The following is a 24,396-nucleotide window of genomic DNA, read 5'->3' as shown; positions in this document are numbered from 1 at the left end:
CAAATTATCTACGATCTATTCACATGGCTCTCAAAGATGTGGTTAGGAGGATTTTGAACAGAGTGGGGAAAGTATAGGATACAGATATGAAGGACCTGATCTTTCAAGGACCATTAATCATAAGCTGGGTACATGAGAGAACATGGTTCCCAATCAGGGACATACATGTACCACAGGGAAAGCTACTGGCTCCTACTGTAAAAGCTCCTGAACAGGTGAGGAGGAAATGGTGCAAGCAAGTTTCTCATGAGGCATAATAAATGCATATTTTGCTGTACCCCCAAAAGGGACAATTTATGGTAAAGCCCAGCCTGCCTGCTCAAAACCAAACCTTTGTAGAATAAGGGTCCAGACCTGCCCCAGGAAATTGGCCAGGCTAAGCAGTAATACAACAAGCTTCTTGCCAGGATCACAGAAGAGTGAAAGTGTCATGAGACTTGATCTGTAGTGTTTCTCCATGGAGTGAAAATACATAGCTCCTGGAACTGATTGTGACTTATGATACAGGATTTTTAAAAATTTTGTTTTCCTATGGGATTTCAGGGTTTTAGGAATTAGAATATTGCCATTTTTCCTTGCTGTCTTATAAAGTCATATCTGACAATCTGGTGACAGACTAAGGAGATTCTTCTAGCTAGAGGACTCCTCACATTTTTCTCTCTCCTCTTGTTCTTCCATTCCTCTTTGTAAATCAGTTTAAAACTACTGAGTGCTGTGGTAATTTCTTTTTGGTATTCATGTCAAGCCCTAGCGTACTTCAGACCAGTTCAAAGGATTTCTCAAAACACAAATATCACACAACTGCATCGCTGAACCATGGCTACGTAATATAAAGGCAACAAACCATAAAAGCAGTGGAGTTCATGTGCATGACTTCACAACACAGCTGCTGTGCTCTCACCAGATCCTGTCTATTCAGCATACTAAAGACTGATAGTGGTCTGAATAGGACCTGTAATTAGGAGCCTTAATCTGAATCAAGAAATGACCAGAACTGCTAAACTAAGCCATCTACAGAACAGAAATCTTTTTCATCCAAGGGTGCAGTAAAGTTAGAGGCTTTCTCATAGTAATTTACTTATGTATCTCCATCTCTGGTCATTTATTTTAAATTTAAAAAATTAATCACTGAGAAGTTATTTAAATGAAAAGTAAAGAAAAGACAAGTTCATAAATACCATTCTTTCAGAGAGAAAAATAAGATTTGGCGCAGTTTAGGACACAGTTTTAAATTTTACTATCTTGATGCAATGATTTTATAAACAATACTGTGCATCCAAAGACATTAGAGACTTTACAAATACTACCAAAATCTTAGCGTACACCTGTGAGGAGACTGTTACTTTGCTGACTGAACAAGATACTCTACCTAAAGGAGCTGAGGCATAAAAAAGTGAAGAAAGTTGACCAAGTTCACAAAACAAATCCCTTCCAATATAAGAACAAATTCAACTTCACAGTTTTCAGTCTGTGTCTTTCCCCCCAAATTATTCTTCCCCTTTAGGTTGTTATTTAGGAGTGTAGTAGCTACCTTACTTAATTCTCTCACTGCTGACACAGACTGTTTTTCTACACTAAATAATGTGCTTTTGCAAATGGAGAAGTTTTATTAATACACAGAAATGTGAAAATGAGCAAAACCAGAGGAGCTTACCCAAATCCAGAAAATAAGCGACAGAAGAGGAAGAAGCCATAGCCCTGGACAAAGGATGAAAGGAAGGCAAAGAATCCATTGACAGACATGCATATCAGGAGTGATTGTCTCCTTCCCACCTTGTCTGCCAAGCCTCCCCAGAAGAATGCCCCCACCATCATCCCAAGGTACACTATGCTACCTGTAATACACAAAAATACAAAAAAAGAGATGTATTGTGAGCTACATAATTCACCACAATTGACCACACCAAAATCAGTTAACCTTTTACATTTACAAAAAGAATAGTATACAGATGATTTTATCCTTTGCCACTGAATAGAAATTATATGCTGAGTATCTAGAGAGAACAGATTTCCTACTGTCTTTGTCATCTGTTACCAGACACACTCAATATAAATATCAAACTGAAGCTTAACATAAATATTAAACAAGGTGCCTCTAGCTAAAAAAATAAACATGCAGGCAAATAAGCCTGAATAGGATGAGAAAATGCCACTATTTTTTCAGAAATTAAATGCATTCATGTTAAATATTGCAAAAAATTATTACTTTCCCTACAGATACAATTTGTCTGAACGTCTCTAGAATATGAGCAGTCCTGCAGGGGATTGAACATTGGGATCACAAGAATATGTGCTAAATCTTTTATTGATTATAAAATAAACAATTTTCACCTGAGAACAATTTCCATGTACAGAATCATGGACATCCATCTTGATTGTTTTCTTCTCCCTCCTAATTCAGTGTATTTCTTTATTTGAAAAGGCAATGTCCTTTAAAAGCAAAAGCACTGTAATGTTTCTGATTGGTTGTTTTGGGGTTTTTTGTCGTGTTCCCCTCTCCCAATAATTTTGAAGAGATACATTACAGTTTAGCTATATTTATTAAAATGACATAGCAAAAATAATATTGGGGTGATTTTTTCGAACATAAATTGCATTTTCCATATGTACTTTCTCAAGAAAGGTAGGTTAAAAAATTTAACATTTTGACTGTTTACATATTAGTACATTGTACATAATTTCCCCTCCAAACACCCTGTGGAACATTTGACAATAATGTACAACACATTGAGCAGACTGTCAGAAGGAAAAAAGTAATTCCCAAGTTTTTGACAGAACCATTAATATTGTGTTTTGTTTGATACATGGAATTCTTTTCCCATCTAATTTCTTGTTAAACTTCCCCAGTTAGCTTTTCTATATCCTGCGTATTGCTACCATCTTCTACAACTTCTTCAGAGCAGGAATTACTTACAAAGGTGAAAGAAGTACTTAAAATACTAAAAATCCTTGTTATGTGTCACCTTTTGATTAGTCTCAAGAATGGAGAAATTCTCCAGCACCTCTGCTGGACTCTAATTGCTGTGAAATTCTGGCCTCCAAAAGAATCACCTCTGCCCTGCAGAAGGCAGTTGGATGGTAAAGGAAGCTGAAAAAAAAATCCATTTAAATGCCTGGGCTTGGTTAAATGCTTATCAGTGCAGAGTTTACTCATCAGTATTTCCACTCCTGGAATTACAGATGATAACATCTGAAGTGCTGACATCTGCAGGGTTTTATACACCTTAAACTGTCTCTGTTTCCTCTCATGCTTCATACAAGTAGTTTCCACTGCTGTTTCCTTGAGACATAATTTACAACAGGATATTTTAAAAATAGGATACACATTGTGTTAAATATATATTAACAAGATTATAAAGTCAGAGTCATAAAGTTGTTTGGGTCGGAAGGGACCTTAAAGACCACCTTTAATTCCAATCTCCTGCCATGAACAGGGGCATCTTCGACTAAATCAGATTTCTCAGAGCTGCATCTAGTCTCAGGACAAGGCAACAGATCCAATGCTGCTCATCACACGAGAATTGCTAATGCAACAAACTCCAAAAGTGCAACAGTTTAAGTGTCTTCTAAAAATAACTTTTGTCAATGGATGTTTTCTAGATGTTGCTGGGTTCTTAGACTTTCATCAAATACTTTCAGTACTGATGATAATGTGGGTAAATCCAGAATTTGCAGAATTACTAAGACATCTTTGTTCATTTTGTTTAGCCCAGGAAGGACACAGATATTACAATATTCTTTCTCAGTTCAGAGGTGTTTAGGAGTAGCCATTTGTTAGATAGTTTTTTCATCCTGACCAGAAATTTTATTCCACTAGGTGAGACTTTTCTATAAATGAACATGTCTAATGTACTTCCTGGTCCTAAAATTGATGGGTAACATAGGATATTAATTCAACTATTTTAAGATCTCTCCTCTGGTCAAAGTTATTGTACCATGCTGCAGCTGGAATGCTACTCAAAAGCAGTTTGGAAACTCCATCCAACAGATCTGCTGCTGGCTTGTCAATAGCACTGGAAAGAATGTAAAAAAGGTAGTCAAATAGCTCCATTGCCAGCAGACAGATTTCAAAAAGGAAAAAAAATAATCTAATTTTTATTCTTACAGAGAAATTCATTACATTCTTTTCTGTATAAGTATTACTGGTCTTTCCCAGTCAACACTCAAATACAAGAAATAGAGACGGCAAATTAAATAGCCTTTTATTTTTTTATAGAGATAACTTTGAAATATTTCTATGCAAATAATCCAAATTTTACCAATTTACATTCCTTGTGATGCACAAAAAATATCAAAACACTTTGATCAAAGAAAAAAAAATGTTTTCAAGTCTTGAGTTTAAAAACATTAACCTTTCTTCTAGCTGAGAAATCCTTTGGTCATTGTACTGTGTTCTGAACTCTTATACTGCTGTAATTCTCCTAAAGAGCTTTCAAAAGATGCTGCTAAAAATAATATTCTCATCCTGTCAATAAACTGCTATAAATAAGCTTCTCTCTGAGCTGCAGCATTATGTTACTCTTTCTCATTATATTAACTTCCAATTTTCCCCTAATTGCCTTGTAGTCTTTGCAAAAACCCTCTCCTTGACCAAAGATCTGTAACCTTCTATCCTGAATCTACTGCAGATACAAAAAATACATGTTTTGGTGCATTTTCCTGTCTTACTTCTATTTTGTATTTTCAGTCTCTCTTTATTGTAAGAGGATCATAGAATCATAGAATGACCTTAAAGGCCATCTATTTCCACTCCCTGCCATGGGACAGTCCTCACTAGACCAGATTTTTCAGACCCCCATCCACCCTGCCCTTGAAAACTTCCAGGGATGGTGCATTCTCAGCTTCTCTGTACAATCTGTTCCAGTGCCTGACTACCTTCACAAGGAAGAACTTCTTTCTTATCTAAACCTGCTAGATTCTGAACATTCTCCAGATCCTGGGCATCTCTTGCTGGCACTGGCATCAAAATGTTAGGAGTGGGATAGATTTAAGTCCTCCTCCCTGTAAACTTTAGCTTAAATCCTTCCTGCATCATGTAAAGGGAGTGCTCTTTCTCTCAGCTTCCAATTTTTTTCTTAAGATCATTTTGCCCTGCAGCAATATTCATAATAAGTCATAAAAGTGACAAATGGTGAAAGAGAACTCTATGCGAAACAACTGAACAATCACCCAACAGATGCAAGTAACAAATGAGATACGATGATCATTTTATTGTCATCAGACTATCATGAACATCTCCTTTACAACCTTTGTAGCTCTTGTTTATTGTGTTATGCCACTGGTCAGAACATAAATCTCTTGTGGATTACACTAAATTTTTTACACTAAATCTTTCGTAATTCACATAATACATTTTGCATAAATTCCTATCTGCAAAAATTTAATACCATGGTGTTGGTCAGACCTTGTTTCCTTTTCTCATTGCCTTTAAAGACTGATCACCAAAACAATACTTGTATGGATGTACATTTATGTATTTAGATGTCAACCTAGCATGTGATGCTGAGGGTGGCACTCCCTTTTTGAACAGCTAATGCTGATCACAGGACTGGCTACTTTTCATGTTCTTTTTAGTACAGCACTCTCATGCCTCTAAAGAAATCAGCTAATTCAGTGGAAGGAACACACTGGTTTGACATCCAGTCTGATCTTAGAACATATTTTTAAATATGCCAAAATATAAAAACTTCTAATAATATCTGTATCATATTTCTTGCAATTTTCCCACAAGGTAACCTGTCATCTAAAACTGTCAATTTATGGAAAAACACTGAGAAGAGCCAAATGGCAGCTGAAAAGAAACATGCTAAAATAAATAATCTCTTTTGTTGTTCTTTTGACAAGTTTTTAAAAACCTGTCTTTTCTTTTCGCAGCAGAAATCTTACATACCTCAATGATTTTCACCCACAGCACAAATGTACATAATACATGCTTACATCCTCTTCAGACAAGGGAATCTGAGTCTGGAATTGTTTTACACTATGCACACACTTTGGCTACCAGGTGGCTAGATGTTTTTTGAATGGATGTGCACACAGCATCTTTCAGACTGCTAGAAGGAGTTTAGCCTTACAGAGCAGCTGACCAAGAACTCTGTCAAGTATCCAAATGCTAGTTATGGACAATTTAAACAATGACATAATACCAAATGCCTTCAGTCACTTCAGTTAAGCAGTATTTTACTCCTTGTGCTGCCATAACTTTATTACTTGCTGGTATCTGTTGTAATTCATAGCCTGGTATCTAAATGATAGACAAAACCTTCAGAGAAATCAGTTTGTAAGTATATTTAATCAGGAAAAATACAATAATAGAAGAAAAGTCAGACTTTGTTGCAGTAGAGAGACTCAGAGGCTATGGGACTCCCTGATTAACTTTTTGCATTAACACACCTATAATAAATCAGTTATAAAACTAGCGTGTAGTTGTTTTTTTCCTGTTATGTTGTTTAGTTAATTTGTCTGAATGAGGAACGTATTTCATACAGGCAGAAAAAGTACTCATGTTATTAAAAAAATTAAAAATAAGATTAAAATATTATTTGTATTTTGGAAAAAGCAATTATAAATGTGGTGCAAGGCAATTCCATAAGAAGCAAAACAATTTTTAAAAGAATTTTAATGTAATCAGAGTTTTACTTACTTTCAGACTTGTATTTAATTATAATCTGTTAACAGTTTCTTTGATCAGAAAAGACTAGGAAAATAGTAGCAACCCATGCAGCAACTGTCGAACATAACCTCTAATTCAGTGTTTGCAATGGGAGGAAATTAAGACAAACACTTATCCATTAAGACAACAAATATAAGAAAGCTGTAATAACTCCAGAATTGACAAAAAACCTCAAACTTTGTACAGCCTCTGTCTTTGGATGTCTAATATCTATGTATTCAGTACATTTGATCTTCACTTTTTAATATTATGCCATTCATCCCCTCAGATGTATCATGGCTGCAATATTCATACACAAAGGACTGCCACAAACTAATATTTCTCTGCAATCACTATTTCTTCTTTTCTCTAAATGGTTCTTGCTGTGGTGAAACAACAAGCTCTATCTACACGGGATGGTGAATTTTTAATGAGTGGATCTAAGTGGCTAAAGTAAAACACAAAATGCGCAGCCATCTGAAAAAGCTGATAGGAACTGTTTTCCAGCAAACATGTGAGGTAGATGCCATATTAACGAAAACTAAACTTTTTCATGAGTCTTTCCAAGTTCGAGACTTCTCAAGCCTTGGTTTTCCTTCATCTAAATGCTAGCTGTTTCTCACACTAATAATTTTGTGTCTTAACTTCAGATGTTAAATGACTTCTCTTACCTAATAATATGCAATGTATGCAAATCCCCCAAATGCCACAGCATATCAGGCTCTTTCTCTATTACTACTTTTCAGACTAATCCACTCCTCCTGCCTTCCCTTTCTAGACAACTGCAGACAGGCTTTGATATGAAATGTCACATTCTTTAGTGCAGATGCTTAATTACACACTTGTTCTGAAGCTTTTTGCTCTTTGGCTTACAATACATTTACAAACAGTCAAGTTTCACTTGTATTATGAGAATTATTTTTAGAAATCAGGGTAATAGGGTTTATCTGTTTAAACACATGTAAGATATAAACCTATTTTAAAATGAATGCTGAAGCTTCCTATACTTAATATATAATTTTTAACAGCACCTGTCACACTGCAGTGATTCTTGGGCCTTCAAGAAGGAGACTTGCAGCTCAGTAACCTCTGTGCTTAGTTCTCTAATAGTAATAATTCCAAACTGAAAACCCTTTGCATGACAGACCATTTTGCTTCTGCATATTTTTTCAGCTGCTTAGTTCACAATGCATTCTGGATATGCTTCACAGCCATTAAAAAAGGACAACTTTATCTCCATAATAACTAAAGAAAGACATAAATTAAAAAAAAAAGAAAAGACTAAATTCCAGTGAGACCACTGGAAAAAGAAAATAACACCTCAGCTCTTCTTAAACTCATTGAGCAATACACAAAAATTAGTATTGTCATGAAGGGAAAAAAAGCTAAAAATATTTTTTCAACCCAAAACGAATTTTCAAAAATATTTATTTATTTCTAAAATTCTGTTTCTTTAGTATTTACATAAGAAAACAACTCAGAGAAATCCTTTGATGTACAAGCTACAAAAAATACATCTCATACAATTGATAGCTCACAGCAATCAATTTAAAACAATACAAGAAATAGCCCCTCTGCTCCATCAGTAGGAAAAAACCCCAAACAAACAAAGGAACATACAAAAAAAACCCCAAAAAAACCCCCACCAAACCACTTTCAAATATGCCTACAAAATATCTGATGACATTCAGTCAAGTACCAATCCAGAAATTCTATATAAATAAAAATCAAATGAACCATATCCAGTGTTCACACAAAATGATCCTGTCTTCAAACAATACTGATAAGCTGCAATACAGGATTTCAACCACAAAAATCAAGAAATTGGAACTTAAAGGAAAACCAAGAGAAAGTAATATCATACTCAGATGGCCAGCACAGACAGGAAAACAATAGAGCAAATAACTCAACAGTTCTTCATGCAAACCTCTATATGATCTTTAAGATAATGAGAAAAAACATTATCAGTGGTACAAACAATTAAAAATATACAGGTTTGTAATATTGTGACAGACATTATTATAATTTGATGACTGATTTAGTAAAAGAAAATTGTTGTGAGGCAGTTTAGTACTATAGTTCTAAAGAGATGTCTCACAAATACAAAACGAAATATACAGCCTAATAAATTAAAAAACAATAAATGCAAATTAAAAAGAACAAACCTGGGGGGTTCTTCCATATTTTTTCCTTTTCAAAGGAATCACGTCCAAATTTTCCAGACAACTTAACTCAAAAAGGAAAATAGACACAGAAGCCAATATAGAGCCTCCACTATTGTTGAAAAACAACTGAAACTAAGTGGATAGGACTTCTGGGATATTTAGAAAGTAGAAAGAACATAATGCAGGACAAAATATGGCAATACATAATTTTATATCACCAAAAGTTTAGACTCACAAATACCTACAATTTATTTGTCTCGATTTAACATTGAAACTTAAGTAAAAATCACCTGATGGCATGGCTAACTAAACTGATCAGCTTGCTCTTCCAGAGGTCAAAGGGTCCAAGATGAGCCAAGAATTTTTTTTCTTGGAAGGAAAGGAGAAGTGAGAGCTGTTCTGTCCTCTCCATTAAATAAAGAAAAAAAAATACAAAAACAACAACCCAACCAAACAAAAACAAAACCAAAGCCTAAAACAAAAACAAAACCAAAAATAGAAACAAAAACAAAAACAAGAGAAAACAACAACAAACCCCAAAACAACCAAAACAAGACCACTTCCTTTTTTCCCCAGGAATGCAACTTTCATGTCTCAGGAATCTACTCTCTGTAGGTCCATCCTGAAGGAAATCACAAAGATGAAAACTCATTGCTGGAAATGTTTGATCAAAACTCTTCTAGTCCTATAACAGAAATACTGTCCATGTAAAAATCAGTGAGTCCATAACAATCACGCACACAAATTTTATTCAGTCATTAATATCATTAATAAGGGGTTTTTCATTTCCTCTGACATCCTCATATTCTATTTTTATATTTATATGCCTAATATGCTTAATTTTGATTAGTTTCCTGTACCTGAGTTGTGAGATTTACAACCTGCACTGCTTGTGGCATAAGGCTCAATTTAATTCCTCCATGAAGCATTTTGCTGGCATATTTCCCCTCCTTGGGCCAATGAGACCAATTTTATTTAAAATACTTAGTGCTGACCAAGGTAATATAGCTCTAGACCTTTACATTATCAGCTCATTTTGAAAAACATCGTATTTTCTTGTTCTACATTTCTGTATGCTACTCACATTTCTTATAGTGACATTCACCTTACAACATATCTAAAATTTACACCAGCAGGTGTGCTGATACTTTTTTTTATTAATGAAATAATACTCAGTTTTGGAGTATTATTTCATTGCTAACACACATTATTGTGTACTCAGAAACTGTTTTAATTGAAATACTTTAATGACAAAAGGAATAACTGCTTCTGCTTAGCCTCATATCCAAATTAGATAAATTAATAATGTAATAGAAGATCAGTAGCTGCAGAGAATGTGACAGGTGATAGATTACTTGCTAGGATGAGTAATTTTCTTCCCAGCTGCTTTTTCTGATAAGGCAGCAGTACATTGCCATCATCACTTCTACTTTTAAAATGCTATCATGCCAGTAACTCAAGTCTTTAAAAAGAAGTATTATGTCCTACCAGATGCTAGCATAATTTTTATGTATTCCATAACAGATTTATCAGAATAAAAATTTGATCATAGTTATTCCATTTCTTCATTGGAATAATTTGTAAACTGGATACCAACAGTCACTATGTCAGCAAAAAGCAGCCCGCTGCTATTTCATACAGATATTACATGGTTAGATAAATCGACAATGCATTATTTATAAAAGACACTAAAGCCCTATTTCCTTGTTACTTCCAACACAAATAGTCAATCAGCATTCAAATTTAGCAATGTGGAACTATAAAACCCAACCAACACACGGTATTTTCCTTCCAATATAAACAATATTTTACAAGATGGTAGCTACCAATATGCAATACTGGTACCAAGAGCACACACATTAGCATAAACTCAGGTAATCCCAGGTGATGACATGAAGCTGTTGACAGATTCCCTAGGTGCTATCATTGAACATATTATTTTCATATTATCTTTTCCTTTGATCCAACAATTCCCTCTGGCACTAGCAAGAAAATCCTTACAGACAGACTTTGAATAAAACACACCTAGTTAAGCTGTCCTAGCTCCTGTAATTCCTGTTTTCTCCCACTGCAGCTGTGGAGGTTCCTCTGGATTTTTCTGCTCCCAGATTTAGATGCTAAATACAATGCACTCTTTGTCCATCTCTGAATTGACCCTGTCATGGTAGAAATTGCTGTGACTTCGCAATTTGAAATGCACTTCCATGGCAGTCCTGAGAATCAGAATTATTATAAATGCTGCATATGCTTGAACAGTGTATAGCACTGTGCCATGAGCTGGGATTAATTAAATTTCAAAGCCAAAAGATATATTTCACTAAAGCTTTAAATTGCCCGTGCAGTCATCTACACTAATCATCTCATTTCATATCAAAACTGTTCATTTTGGCCACGTTTTATTGCCTGAATATTAATTTCTTATTCAACTTGTCCTGCTTCTGACCCTAAACAAAGCACAGCCCATGAATATCACTAACTTTTAATTAGTGTTGAATTAAAACAAAAATTTCAAAGCATAAAAACCTACATTAATAACAGATGCATCCAATGCAGTAAATCAAAATATGTGATACTAAGAGCTAATTAACAACCCTACAATCTCAGTGGTTCTGTTCAATATGTAAGCTAACCATTGGTTATCTTTCCAGTGTTCAATCAGCCATTAAGTCTTTTTTCTGTAACTATATCACAGTGCAGAAGTAAACTTCTTCCTTTGTAAATGGGAAAAAATACCTTTTTTAATTTGGTTCCATCCATACAGTGGCTGTTGCCATCATTTTTCCAATGAACTGGAAGGCAGGGGGAAGAAAAATTACACTAAAAAAAATCAAAACAGAATAAAAACACAAACAGAAATAAAGAAAAAAACCTAAACCCTAAACAAACCTTTTGCTTTCAGAAACAGACATTGAATTAGGGTGAACTTGTTCAGAAATCAGTTACCAAATTTAATAAGGGTCTGGAACACACACATTTCCCAGTGTGTGACAAGACGCCTGGTCTACCTCACCTCTCAGAGAGCTGCATGAGAGTGAAAAATGAATATTCCATCTCACATCTTCTTTCTGCTTTCCAATTTAGAGTCAATGAAACAGATTAAATAATCCAGCGTCAGAATTAAGAATAATGGATCAGAATAATCTTCTGTGTGCTGCCAATACACCTGCAGGTGCTGGTGAAGTTAAACAGGCTTTTTAATTATGTATTTTCATAGTACCAGGAGGCACTGTTATAATGTCTAAATGGAAAATTTTTTAGATGACTGAGTCTATCAGTTTATAATATCCATTTAACATGACTTGCTAGTGGCAACTTCAGAACCAACCTTGAAAATTGCCCTGAATTCTAATGGATTAAGAAAATGCTTGTTCTCTGTGAAAATGAGCAGGTCTGACAAATGCCAGATAAAAGCAATATGCAGCATAATAGAGACACATATCACATGGGTTATATTCATCCATACTCCCTCAAACTGATATAAGATGCTCCACTTCTTGCCAATAAAAAGCAAATAATTTCAGTCCAGATAGACTGACATGAAGAAATTTGCAAACTTTTGCCTATCACTGAAAACACAGACCTTCTTTAACACTATGGATGTTAAGCCAGTTTCACTTTACACAATTTTCTTAATTTTTCTACTTTATAGTACTCTTCCAACTTTCTGCAATCCCCTCAAAAAGCTATATAAAAACACCTTGATGCCTGTTAAGCAGGTTTCTGTGAGTCTTTGAAAACACTTTGTCCATTACATGTCTATCCTGAGTAAAATTTTCTTGTTAAACAAGAATAACGTGATGTATGAAATATGTCATAAAAACCTCTTGTGTTTTTTTCCTCTAGCTGGAGCAGGCTGGCAGATGTTGTGTAAACATGTTATAGGTTTAGTAGAGCCAGGGAACAACATTTTCCAGTTAGCAGTATGGAAGTGCACATCTAGCAGTGTGAGTAGTAAGTAAAGTTGATCTGAGTGTAAAATCTGAGATTCCCAAGTGTAAAAAAAAATTATGTACAGAACTTCCCTAAGTTACTCATAGTTCTGTTCGCACTGTAAGTAACTCCTCTAAATCTGTAAGTAACTCCTCCCAGACCCCTGTGGCCTGTTAGTAGCACGTGAAACTACAAAATCTTACATTTATGTTGTTCCCTTCTACCACGACATCATTCTGTATAGGGCTGAAAAAGTATTGAAAAATTAATAAGACTAAATGCAAAAAAAGGACTTTATTATAAATGTCAGTAAATCACAGTATCCTGGACAGACTTATCTACCACTATGGCTTTTGCTGAAAAAGCATTTGCATGAAGAGAGGATTTTAAAAAACATACATATGTCATATTCATGTATCTGTTCTAGTAGTGACTCTGTATTATTCCTTTGTGTAAGTATTTATTGTATAATATGGTATAACCACTTTAATTCTGCTTCAGCTATGAAAGTAGTAATATTCTATACTTTTGAAACAATCATAAACTGTTAGTTCAACAAATGAAACAAGTGTGTACAGTGAAAATTGATCCACCCACCACTAGGAAAAATTACAGCTGCAGTAAAATGCAGCCAGAGCAGATTAAAAAAATTATTTTTGTTTCATATTTTTCAGCACTGACACTCCCTTAAACAAGCCAAAGTTCTGGAACAAGAAGCTATTTCAAGAGGTTGCTATAATAACATACAGTTTTCCTTCAATTCTTCAACATACTGATAGTGCAAGATAAAAAGACAAAATCAAACTTCAAGAGGCTCAAAAATCCTTGATTGATTAAATTCAAGGATTAAATGCATAGGAAGATATTTACTTAGCTGTGATGAAGCCATTAAATAATGCTTGGTCCATGTCTTAAGGAAGTTCATTAACACGTTATCTGTGGAAATATTTCTCCTTCTTTACAAGGAGCTCACACATTCTCTATTTCATTTCATAGCTCAGCACTTGATGCAAAATCCAAAATTCAGAACTACACAAAGAATGTAAAAGTGTGCAGATTATACTAAACTCTGCTGCAGAATTAACCAAACAGAGACTCGGAAAAGAGTGCACCATCATATTTTAAATGTTCAGTTTTGCTAAAAACACTTTTGACCCATTGATTTAAGAAGTGATGTATTGTCAACCAGGAATCCCATGGTAGTTGAGACAGGGAGGAAAAAGCAAAGGTGACAGCCAGATTAAATGTGTGGTAAATCAAAATGGCCCTCAGGCTTTTCCTTTGGGAAGAATTTCTTTCTTTTGGCTACTTTTGTAGAACTAAAATGATAAAATTACTGATCTGTGATGGGATAGGCAGAGCCAGAAAATAATCTGTCATGAGCAAAAAAGCAGCCCAAAGATTTTTGATTATTTTAGACAGAAAAGTCTCTGAGACAGATTTGAAGAAAATTATGAGCAATAATTATTTAATTTTGTATGTAAATAAGTGGTACAAAAGGCTGGGGAGTGGAACCATGGAGGGATATGGAAGTCAAACATGAGTCAGCAGTGCCCTGGCAGCCAGGAGGGCCACCCATGTCCTGGGGGGCATCAGGATCAGCATCAGCCAGACAAGGGAGGGGATTGTCCTGCTCTGCTCTGCACTGGGGCAACCTCACCTCCAGTGCTGGGGGCAGTTCTGGGTGCCACAAAAACAAAAAATAAAAAACAAAACAAAAAAGACAATAAACTATTAGAAATTGTTCAATGCAGGGCAATGAAGATGATAAAGGGTCTTGAGGAGAAGCCTTATGAGAAGTGGTTGAAGCCACTTGGTCAGTTCAGCCTGAAGGAGTCTGAGGGGTGACCTCACTGCAGTCTACATCTTCCTCACAAGCAGAAGCAGAGGAGCAGGCACTGATCTCTCTGGTGACAAGTGACACAACCTGAGGAGGTGGCATGAAGCTGTGCCAGGGAGGGTTTAAGTAGGATGCCATGAAAATGTTCCTCCCCCAGAGGGTGATTGGGCACTGGAAGAGGCTCCCCAGAATAATGGTCACAGCACCAGCCTGACAGACTTCAAGAGGTGTTAGGACAATGCTCACAAACACATGATGAGATTTTTGGGGCTGTCCTGTGCAGAGCAATGGGTTGGACTCAGTGATCCTTATGGGCTATTGCAGTAAATCTGCATGCAGAAACAACCTAAAAGAGGAAAAGGTTTTGAAATGGGTCTGTTCACCCTCTTAATACTGGCTTCAATAAGGTGGTTTGGGAACAGCATCATACTCAGGAAAGGAGGGCAGCTATGACCCACTTTAGATAGTGACTTACCATGGGAGCCTGCACCAGCACAGAGGACTGAGTACACTGTATTCCATTAATGGCTCAAATCTGTGCTCCCAGTTCCTGTCTCATCAAAGTCCATGATGTTCCATGTGATAGAGGTTCAGCCGAGGTAATAACAGAAAAAATCACATTGCATATTCCTTCCACTAGCCCCTTTTTCCCCTCAGAAAACAAAACCAGACATAACCACCATTTTTACTTTTCCATGTATTGTAACAGCTTAGAAATTATAAGGATCTGTCTCTTAATTTTTCTCCCTCAAAAAACTGTGTTTGGAAGGCAAGTGGAAAATGCACTGCAGTGGGAGGACTTTAATAATGTCATTTGCAAAAGAACTGAACTGTACCATAGGTGACCAGCATGTATGATGGTATTTGTATTTCTGGTATCTCCTTCTGAAGGAGTAAGAAATTAATCCTACAGACCAATTTTCACCTTGTTCTGGAATATTTAAAATGCATTTCAGTGACTGCAGCTCTATTTCTAAATATTTCTATTGCTGCTAAAGATTTATTACTACTGTTAACTATAAATGCAACAGACTCTCACCATTACTGCAGTGAAATTCCTCACAAGCAAATGTCTCATATGGCTCCAGTAAGTATTCTTAATCTGGATGCTCTTACTGTGAATATATACCAGAACATATATAAGTATGTAACATTTTTGATATCTGCACTCTCTTGAATAAGATTTATGCCTTGGCCAAGTGTTTACATTAAAAAATCAGACATTAACCTTTTTTCCTGAAGTATAAAATAATTTTTAAAAAATCTTCGACATGGTTTCCATAATAATAAAAAAAAAAAAAGGTTTTCCCCTGGAATTTTCAGGTGTCTAGGAGTACATTTAATAGATCAACATTACGGTACAAATAGAGTAACAGAGCCTGGATTTCCTTTATTTTATATCATTTGTGGTGTACTGTGTCATAACAAAGGCAATACCTTACTAATAATTGAAGACACTCACCTTCTCGCACTGTATTTTATGCATAACATGCAATAAATCTCATCCGTCTCTAATGACTGATACTAATATTTAATAAAAAAAGACAACAATGTTACACACAGATAATTACTTACAGCAGCAGAAGGCATTTTACTCACTGTGGTATAAAGACAGTTTTGTGTCAATCTATTAAAATTCAAACCTGTTAACCAGTAAATAATCCCGGGAGGCATGTAGATGCATGAATTTTTAAAAAATACTCCAGTCAAATCCAGCCTGTGCACCCTTTTATTCACCAATATTTTGTCACATGCTTCCAGGTTTCTGCCAGATCTCAGGAGAAGAACAAATAATCCAAGCTATATGATTTTGCCTGAAGTAATTCAGACGTTAGTCTGTGCTTGAAACAACAAGCCTATGTACAGTCCATGAGTTCGAACCCTCCTTTCCTTTAAAAGTTTACTGAAGTGTGTCAGCTGCAGCATGTATTTAGTCATAGGTAGATGGAAGTATCATACATTTGCAGACAACTAATCAGAAAAATTTTGGTCGGGATGGACTTTCGAAGAGCTTTATTGTGACCTCTGCTAAAAGCACAGTTGCCTTCAGAGCAGGATTACTTTGTTTCAGGCCATCAGTCCGTCACAGCTACAGCTGTGAAGATAAATTTGAAGCTGTACAGACAAATGTGGCCATAACAAGAAACCCAATTCGGCTAGCCTAGTTCGATATAGAAAATAAGTAAACAAGTCCCTGGGTGAGCCATGATAGACTAGATTAAAATTCAAACAAGGGACCCCAGCCAATCCCATTCAATCCTGAATGCAGACATGTCATTGGCCAGGGCGCTGGGAGGTGCTGAAACCTCGACCAATCAGGTGTCCAAGCACAGGAATTTTGAACCCCCTATAAAAGGGGGCACCCAACAATAAACTTTGACTGATTGTCACATGACCTTTGGTGTGTTCAGTCATGTGCCTGTCTCCAAACTGTGACCCTAACATAATACCAGTCAATTTTGAAAATCTACCAAATATCCCATAGCTTCTCTATGCATCATTCCCTGTGGCTGACCATCTCACTCTGAACTTTTTTCATTGTACCAGATGATCCCCAATTCTAACTTCTGATCTTTCTCCTCTGAGAAAAATTTTAATCCATCTTCACTACAGTTTCTCTCAATTTTGTTGCCAAATAATACAGAGAGATTCACCTCAGGCCTCTTTCCTCCATGCTAAAAAAGTTCAGGTCCTTTTGCTTCTTATGTGCTGCGTATTCCGCTCCTCTTGTCACGTTATAGGTCCCCTACTAAATCTGTCTGAATTTGTTAATTTCTCCTTATTATGTGGCTCCACAACAGGATCAAGAATCCAACATGTGGGTACACTGTTTTGAGAACAGAAAATAATCACTCCTCTCTGCCTACTGGGCATTTTTGTCAATGGAGCTGCAAGGCACTGCTGTTCTATGTCAACTTGCTTCCTACTAAAAACCACAGATCCTTCTGCAAAGCTGTTTGCTACCCAGCATTTTAGCAACTAGCCTCTACCAGTGAGTTGGGTTACTCTGTTCCAATGAAAGGACTTGTATTCATCACTCATAAGTTCCAAGGAAGGTATTTGTTGAATATCAAGTTGTTGAAAATGATCATTGCAAAACCAGAATCAAATTAAATAGCGAGGATCTGGAAAACCAGTACTTGTTTAAACTAAGAAGTGGGAAAATTCAGAGGTCATTTGGTATTCTTAGCACAGCTTATAGGCACATTGCATCAGCTACCAAACTTCTGGAGAGCACTTCTTCTCATGTAAAGAGAAACAACAATGTGGATTACAATGATGCTGGTTATGTTTGGTAGGTTTTAAGACAGAGTAGGCATGGGAAGCACTGTTATTAAAGCAGCCAGAGCAAGCTAGTAATCAATGTAGAATTGGTAGGCTGTTGTCCCAGACTTAGAACTACTTCTGCCCAAAAGACCTAGTTATGTCAATGATATTCTTTTTTTCTACAAATACTACACAAAATTGGTTTATTAAATTCAGAAAATAAGGGAAAGAAACCCTTAGATCAAGGTATGATTTGACACTAAATGTTGGATTTCAGAAAATAATTTTATTTCTAAGGTAAGTTGTTTGTTGCTATTTATATCCACAGTACCTGCATTATCAGTCCAGTGATTTACCACAATATTTGAGTTTTTTAGATGGAAGAAAATGTCTGTAGGCTGACTCATCAGCTAAGAATGTCTTTTACATAAAATCTATTTCTAGGTTTGTCACTGTACTGTCTATGAACCTCTATCAAAGTCTTGACTACAATGGTAAGACAGAACAGAGTAGAAGACTATTCACCCTCAAGAGATCATTCAGTCTAAACTTCATGCACAGGCTCATACAGGAATTCAAAACAGACAAGGGAGACTATTAAAAATCATTGAGGAGCAACTGGCCTCAGTAAAGGATGTCAGTCAGTGAATAAGAGTGCCTAATGGTACACATGGAAAAAATAAAATATTTAAAAATAACCACTAAATCCTGAGATGTTCAGATTTTTTCTGCTGTTGAGTTGGACAGGTCTCAGAGCAACCTGATTTAGTTAAAGCTGTCTCTACATATTGCAGGGGTTTGGGTTGCATGAACATTAAAAGGTCCCTTCCAACTCCAACTGTTCTATGATTACATGATAAAGGACAAAAAAAGGAAGGAGTTATCTGTCTGAAAAAGGTGCCAACTGATGCTGTGAAGAGTGGCCTCATGACCAGCTGAGCAGGAGACAGCCTGTATGTAGTGCTAATAACGGTGACAGCAGTGCAACTTTCAAGGGTGAGCTCTTACGGGTCCCAAGGGACAACCAGTGACAGGATGGTCAGAAGGAGCATGGCATCCTGAAGAGAAATAGCTGGGAAAGACTAGCTTTGCCTAACTTAGGAAAAATAATGTTTCAGTATTTCGGACACAGAGATGTGAGGAAAGAAAAGGCCATAATAAAAATTTTATATTAAAAAAACCCAAAACAACAACAACAAAAAACAAACAAAAAAACAAAAAAACCTTAAGAACAATCTGAATGCAAAGACCAATCTGAATGCAAAGACAGAGAAAATTGTGTAGAAAAGTGTACCCAAATCGGAGCCCAGAGAATTAACCTAAAATCAGTCTGTTTCTGACCAATAAAACCAAAGACAGAAGACAGAAGTAGGAAAAGAGTTAAAATAAAATCTCTAGGCTTGAGCCTACAACCTGTCTCATGAAGGTACACTCTTGCCTCGTCAGTGCCAGAAAGTGAAGAGGCCAGTGTGAATCCTCCCTCATGCAGGAGCTAGCAAGTACAGATACGTATATATACGTATATATACGTATATATAACGTATATATACGTTATATATACAGCAGGGATACATTTCTCTCATGCTTAGTGACATGTCAGTATAATCCTGGATAATTTAAGCTAATCAACTGTCCTTTTTTTAAGAAAACCACTTAGTTGAGCTGAAAAATGTATTGGTTTATTATTTAATTCAATAGACAAGTTGAAGCTAATACATGACAACAGCACACTCATTATGTTACTTTATAGGCTCTGAGATGATGGTGGTGGTGAATAAACTGTGATCTCAAGCTCATGGAAGGGTCAATATAGAAGGATTTTGGGAAATTGTCCTTGTGAAACTGAATTTTTTAAAAATAAAAATTGCAACATGGAGATTCAATAAATATCGTCACATGGTTTTAATTAGCTCAAGTTCCCTAGTAAACTGTCATGGCATGATACATGGGAAAACAGTTTTTAACACCAAATCAATGAATGCTTTTTTAAAGACAAAGTAAGATGTCTTAGTGTTCTTACATTGACAGTCTAGAAAATTGCCTGAAAAAATAAATATTCGTATGTGTACTTATTTTACCTTACAACCCTTAGCATTAGTCCTGTGACTTTGATATTCTAACAATATTAGAATCCTCTGGATTATGGAATTCTAATCATGAAAGAAAGAATTATGCTTGTCTGGAAAAGCCCAGTTAGGATGTAATTATAAGTTGAAATCACAAGTGCAAAGTAATTGAAATGCATGGATGTGAGGACCCAGTTATGAAAACATATAAATGCTTTCACTAAGCGTTCACTGCTACAGTGAATATTTTGAATCAGTGGAATTAAGGTTATGCTGTCTGCAAGCAGTATATCTACTCTGTTTATGAGGCATATGTCCATTGATGTATTGATGAGTTGCAGCTTATGATATATTTCTACTAACAATGGGTCAGAAATAAATTTTTTAGTGAAATTATTGATAAAACAGTCACGTGTCGCAATGCCTTCAATACACACTGGGAAAGAAATTGCCTGTCTCCATTCTTTACTGCTTTTGTATGTTAATCTTTTAGTACGTAATCTGTTAATACCACAACAGAGAGGCTAGTTTTCTATTATTGCAAAAGGAAGATACATTAGAATTTCTACATTTTAGGCATGAGAACACATTACTTGCACAGCTGAGTTTTCCAGAGCTGTTTATCTTCATTTTGTCAATAAGCATCATTTATACACACACACACACATGTAACTATGAGGTATTTAATAGCTTCTGTACTGAATTTAGTTAAATATTTACAGAGTTATTCCAGTACATCTCAAGACAGCATCATAAGAGCTCTAGTGACAGGGAAATCCTCAACCTTTTTGACATGGGTCAGACCCCCAGTAGGTGGATGTGAATACTCATGGACCCTACTACTGTGGGAACAATACTCCCCACTCCCAATTTCAAACACCTCTATAATGCTTAATGCAATTGTTTAGAAAGAATACTATTTGTAGAAAATACAGTGCAATATGAATTAATTGCATTTTTGGGGGTTACCCTTATGTTTTATTGTCCTGGAAAACTTTGACAGTTTCATTTGTTGAGGAGGGTGCATGTGGTAAAACAAGCAGATTTTTCATTGTGCTGGTTTTGTGTTGATAGAAGAAAGTTGTGGAAAAAACCAATTAGCGACTGGCTTTGAATGTTGACAGCCTGATTAACCAGTTAAATATGGGATACACCTCTGGACTACACTGGTTGAAAATCAGAAGAATTCTGGGAAAACCTCTCTTTTCTTCCGGCCTTGGAACAGGGGCCGGTGGGGCTGGTGCCACTCTGCTGCGGAGCCCCTGGGCCTGGCAGCCTAGCCAGTCCTGCTGCTGTAGCAGTCCTGGCTGGATCGAGCCTGGCAGCCTGCGGGCACAGGGAGAGGAAGAAAGAATGCCCGTGGCTGGATCGGACCCGAGTGGCTGCTAACACTTTGCTGCTATGCCGCCCTCCTCCTGCCAACGTGGCCCTAGCCAGGTCAGGCAGCCCCTGCCAGGAGCCAGGCCCCTTCCCTTCCCTTCCCTTCCCTTCCCTTCCCTTCCCTTCCCTTCCCTTCCCTTCCCTTCCCTTCCCTTCCCTTCCCTTCCCTTCCCTTCCCTTCCCTTCCCTTCCCTTCCCTTCCCTTCCCTTCCCTTCCCTTCCCTTCCCTTCCCTTCCCTTCCCTTCCCTTCCCTTCCCTTCCCTTCCCTTCCCTTCCCTTCCCTTCCCTTCCCTTCCCTTCCCTTCCCTTCCCTTCCCACCAGTCCATCATGGCTTTCTGAAGAATCCTCCACCACAGACAGCTCTGGCCACCACCGCCAAGTCATCTGACGGTGGGAGGGAGCCCAGCCATGCGGAGTGGACAGCTTGTGTTCGGCTGGGGCCCCCGGGATCCCGGCACAGCCCCAACACAGTCAGATTTTACCGCCTTTGGCCACTGCCCAGAAGAATCATCATGTCCTCTGCAGACTGTTGACTCTTTCCTTGACAAATGAAACTTGCTAAGCACTAAATCCTCTTTGACTGAGTGAAAAGACAGAGTGGAGATATGTAGAGAGACGATATGAAGACATCAAAGTCAGTGAAGGAAGAGTTACATCCTAGATGGAAAAATGAGAAGATGCCTTGGTTTTAGGCTGAAAGTCTTAAGTGAGCTATGGTAATGGGCTGTGATATACTAGAATATCCCTTTAAATTGTGGGAAAATATGTATTGACAAGATTATAAGAACATTCAGTGTGCAGATATAAGCAAAGATATTTGTGATGGACCAAGCAAATATTGAAGTAGATGTGATCTTATGAGAAGCTTGAACAGAGAAATGAGGATGAAAATGAGGATCTGCCCCTAGAAGGAGAAAAGATCTCTGTTCCTAGAGATGAAGAAAAAACCTTTGCTTTTGGAACCATTAATTTTTAAAATAATACCCCATGAGTATGCATGGCCCATATTGCAGCGGTGGGAGGCTGTGTAATATGGGAGGGACTTCACAACTGCAGATTCCCGGGTGACTGCTTTTGTGAGAATTGAAGACCACAAGAAGACTGTTCTTCTCTTGTGAGAAGTTTCCATGGTAAACCAAAAGTGACTTCTCTCTCTAAATGAACTGATGAAAGACTATTTTATAAGTGGTAAACTCACTTAGTGTTCCAAGTTTTGTCTTTACATGTTGTCTGTGAGAAAGAAAAGAAGCTGTTGGGGGAGAGGAGATGAGTTTTGAAGGTTTTATTCTGATTCTTAATAATTTTTTTCTCTCTTGTAGTTTTGATAATAAGCCTGTCTTTATACCCTTTTGAGCCAGCTTTGCTCAAAATCCTAACTCACAGCAGAAAAAGAGAAGATAATTCTAGTAGATACTCAAACCACTATGATCAGTAATTAAAAAATGGGAGTGAGATAAATAATTTTTCTTCTAGCAATATAAAAATCACAAAAAATTATAAAAATTGAGGGGTAGATTTCAAAGATATTGTCAACTGTCAAGGAGTAGACAAAAAAATCATGTTTAAAAAAGCAAGTTGGGCATTTGCTACTTTTCTAAGATGCACTGTATGTTATTATCTACACTGACTCATTGACATATATCTGGTGATACAGATTTGCATTGTTTTTCTTCTCATTTTTCTTTATAGAAGTAGACTTGAAAGCTCACAGGTCCAAACATGACACATAGAATTTTGGCATTTCATGTGAACAAGCAGTAAAAAACATATTATATGCATTCAGCCTCTTTAACCATTAAAACTTTAATATTTTTTCCCTCTGCTTTAATCACTGCCCTGCATAGAGTATATACAAAGTAGTTCTAATAACAAATGATCAGATGCAAAGGATGCAGTCATCTGAGAACTCCTCACCTTCCACTTATGCTTCTGTCACCTGGAGAGAGGCTTAGAGGTGTGACAGGGGGAGACTTCAGTCCACAGTAATGAAACCCACAGAACCAAACTGCTGGTATCAATATGTCAGGAAACTGAGCAAAGCTAAAATGAGACCTGTTGCAGCATAACCACATGCTGCAAAGATGGAAGCTACAAACAGAACATCTGCCAGAAAACAAAGGCTTCTAAATGTCTTATAAGAAGTCCTCCTTTTCTGTAATAGTCTTCAGTCCCTGTGGAGGTCAGTGCACCTCCTAAACCAGAGTATATGATGCTCCCTTGGAGGGATGTTACTTGAATGAGACAAGTCCCTTATTTTAGGGTGAGGCAAAGAAGTCTCCCAGGGTTCTTTGTTGATACACAAATGTACCCCAGTTCTATTTCTCCAGTTGGCCTGTTGGCCTCCCTGCCCCTTTTCCCCCTATATGTCCCTTCCCTAGAATGTTCTCCCTTTCTTGAGGCCCCATTGGTCCTCATTTGGTGCAATCCTCCACCCCTGTTTTCCCACTGGTTTTCCTTGCACCTTACCCTGCCTCTGCACCACTTTATCCCTCACCCATTGGACCTTCCTCTCAACTCCACCCCTGCTGCTCCCGTATATTAACCCTGGTCCCCTACATGTGCCCTGTCTTCGTCCCTGGACACCTTCACGTGTAGCTGGAATAAACCTTGTCTGTGGAACTCCATGTGAAGAGCCTTCCTGCTCCTTTACTGTTGAGGGATTACAGTTGTCCTGTGTGTGTGTGAGTGCCTGTGACACTGTGGGCACTCCTTAACCCGGGACGCTTCTGGAAGGTTGCATCCTATCACCTCCACCCGCTGCAACAAGGCCCGAGTCACTTATCTACACATATATATTCCAATTTCCTGCTCTGTCCCAGTTGCCCAGGCTCCTACCTCCCCTCTTCCTTGCAGAACCCTTTCTACAACTTATCTCCACAGCCCTGCACCATGAGAGCACAGCCCTGCACCATGAGAGCCTTGTTTTACCTGCTGTGCACAGGCTTGTCCAGGGAAGATAGCAGGGACTGGACTGCAGCACTGCTGCTCCCACCAAGCCACACAAGGCAGGGTCAGACTGCCTGTGTCCGACACCACAGGAGGGAACAGGCTAGGGGCTGAGACACAGCCCATCCCCACCAATGTGTCCAGAATG

At 37.3% G+C, this 24,396-nt stretch overlaps 1 protein-coding gene across 1 annotated transcript in view; it reads right to left on the bottom strand.

The window, feature by feature from the left end:
- The window catches only part of SV2C (synaptic vesicle glycoprotein 2C), an 80,037-nt gene that overhangs the window by 54,331 nt on the left and 1,310 nt on the right, over positions 1-24,396 (bottom strand). Inside the window, exon 2 of the mRNA XM_066182274.1 lies at positions 1,655-1,835. Coding sequence (XP_066038371.1) covers positions 1,655-1,835 — 181 coding nt within the window. The remainder of the gene's footprint in view (positions 1-1,654; positions 1,836-24,396) is intronic.

This window comes from Chamaea fasciata, unplaced genomic scaffold, assembly GCF_029207755.1.
Source record: "Chamaea fasciata isolate MVZ Bird 193981 ecotype frontalis unplaced genomic scaffold, bChaFas1.0.hap1 SCAF_4, whole genome shotgun sequence".
NCBI classification, from domain to species: Eukaryota; Metazoa; Chordata; class Aves; order Passeriformes; family Sylviidae; genus Chamaea; species Chamaea fasciata.
This window is presented reverse-complemented; position numbering and strand designations above follow the sequence as displayed.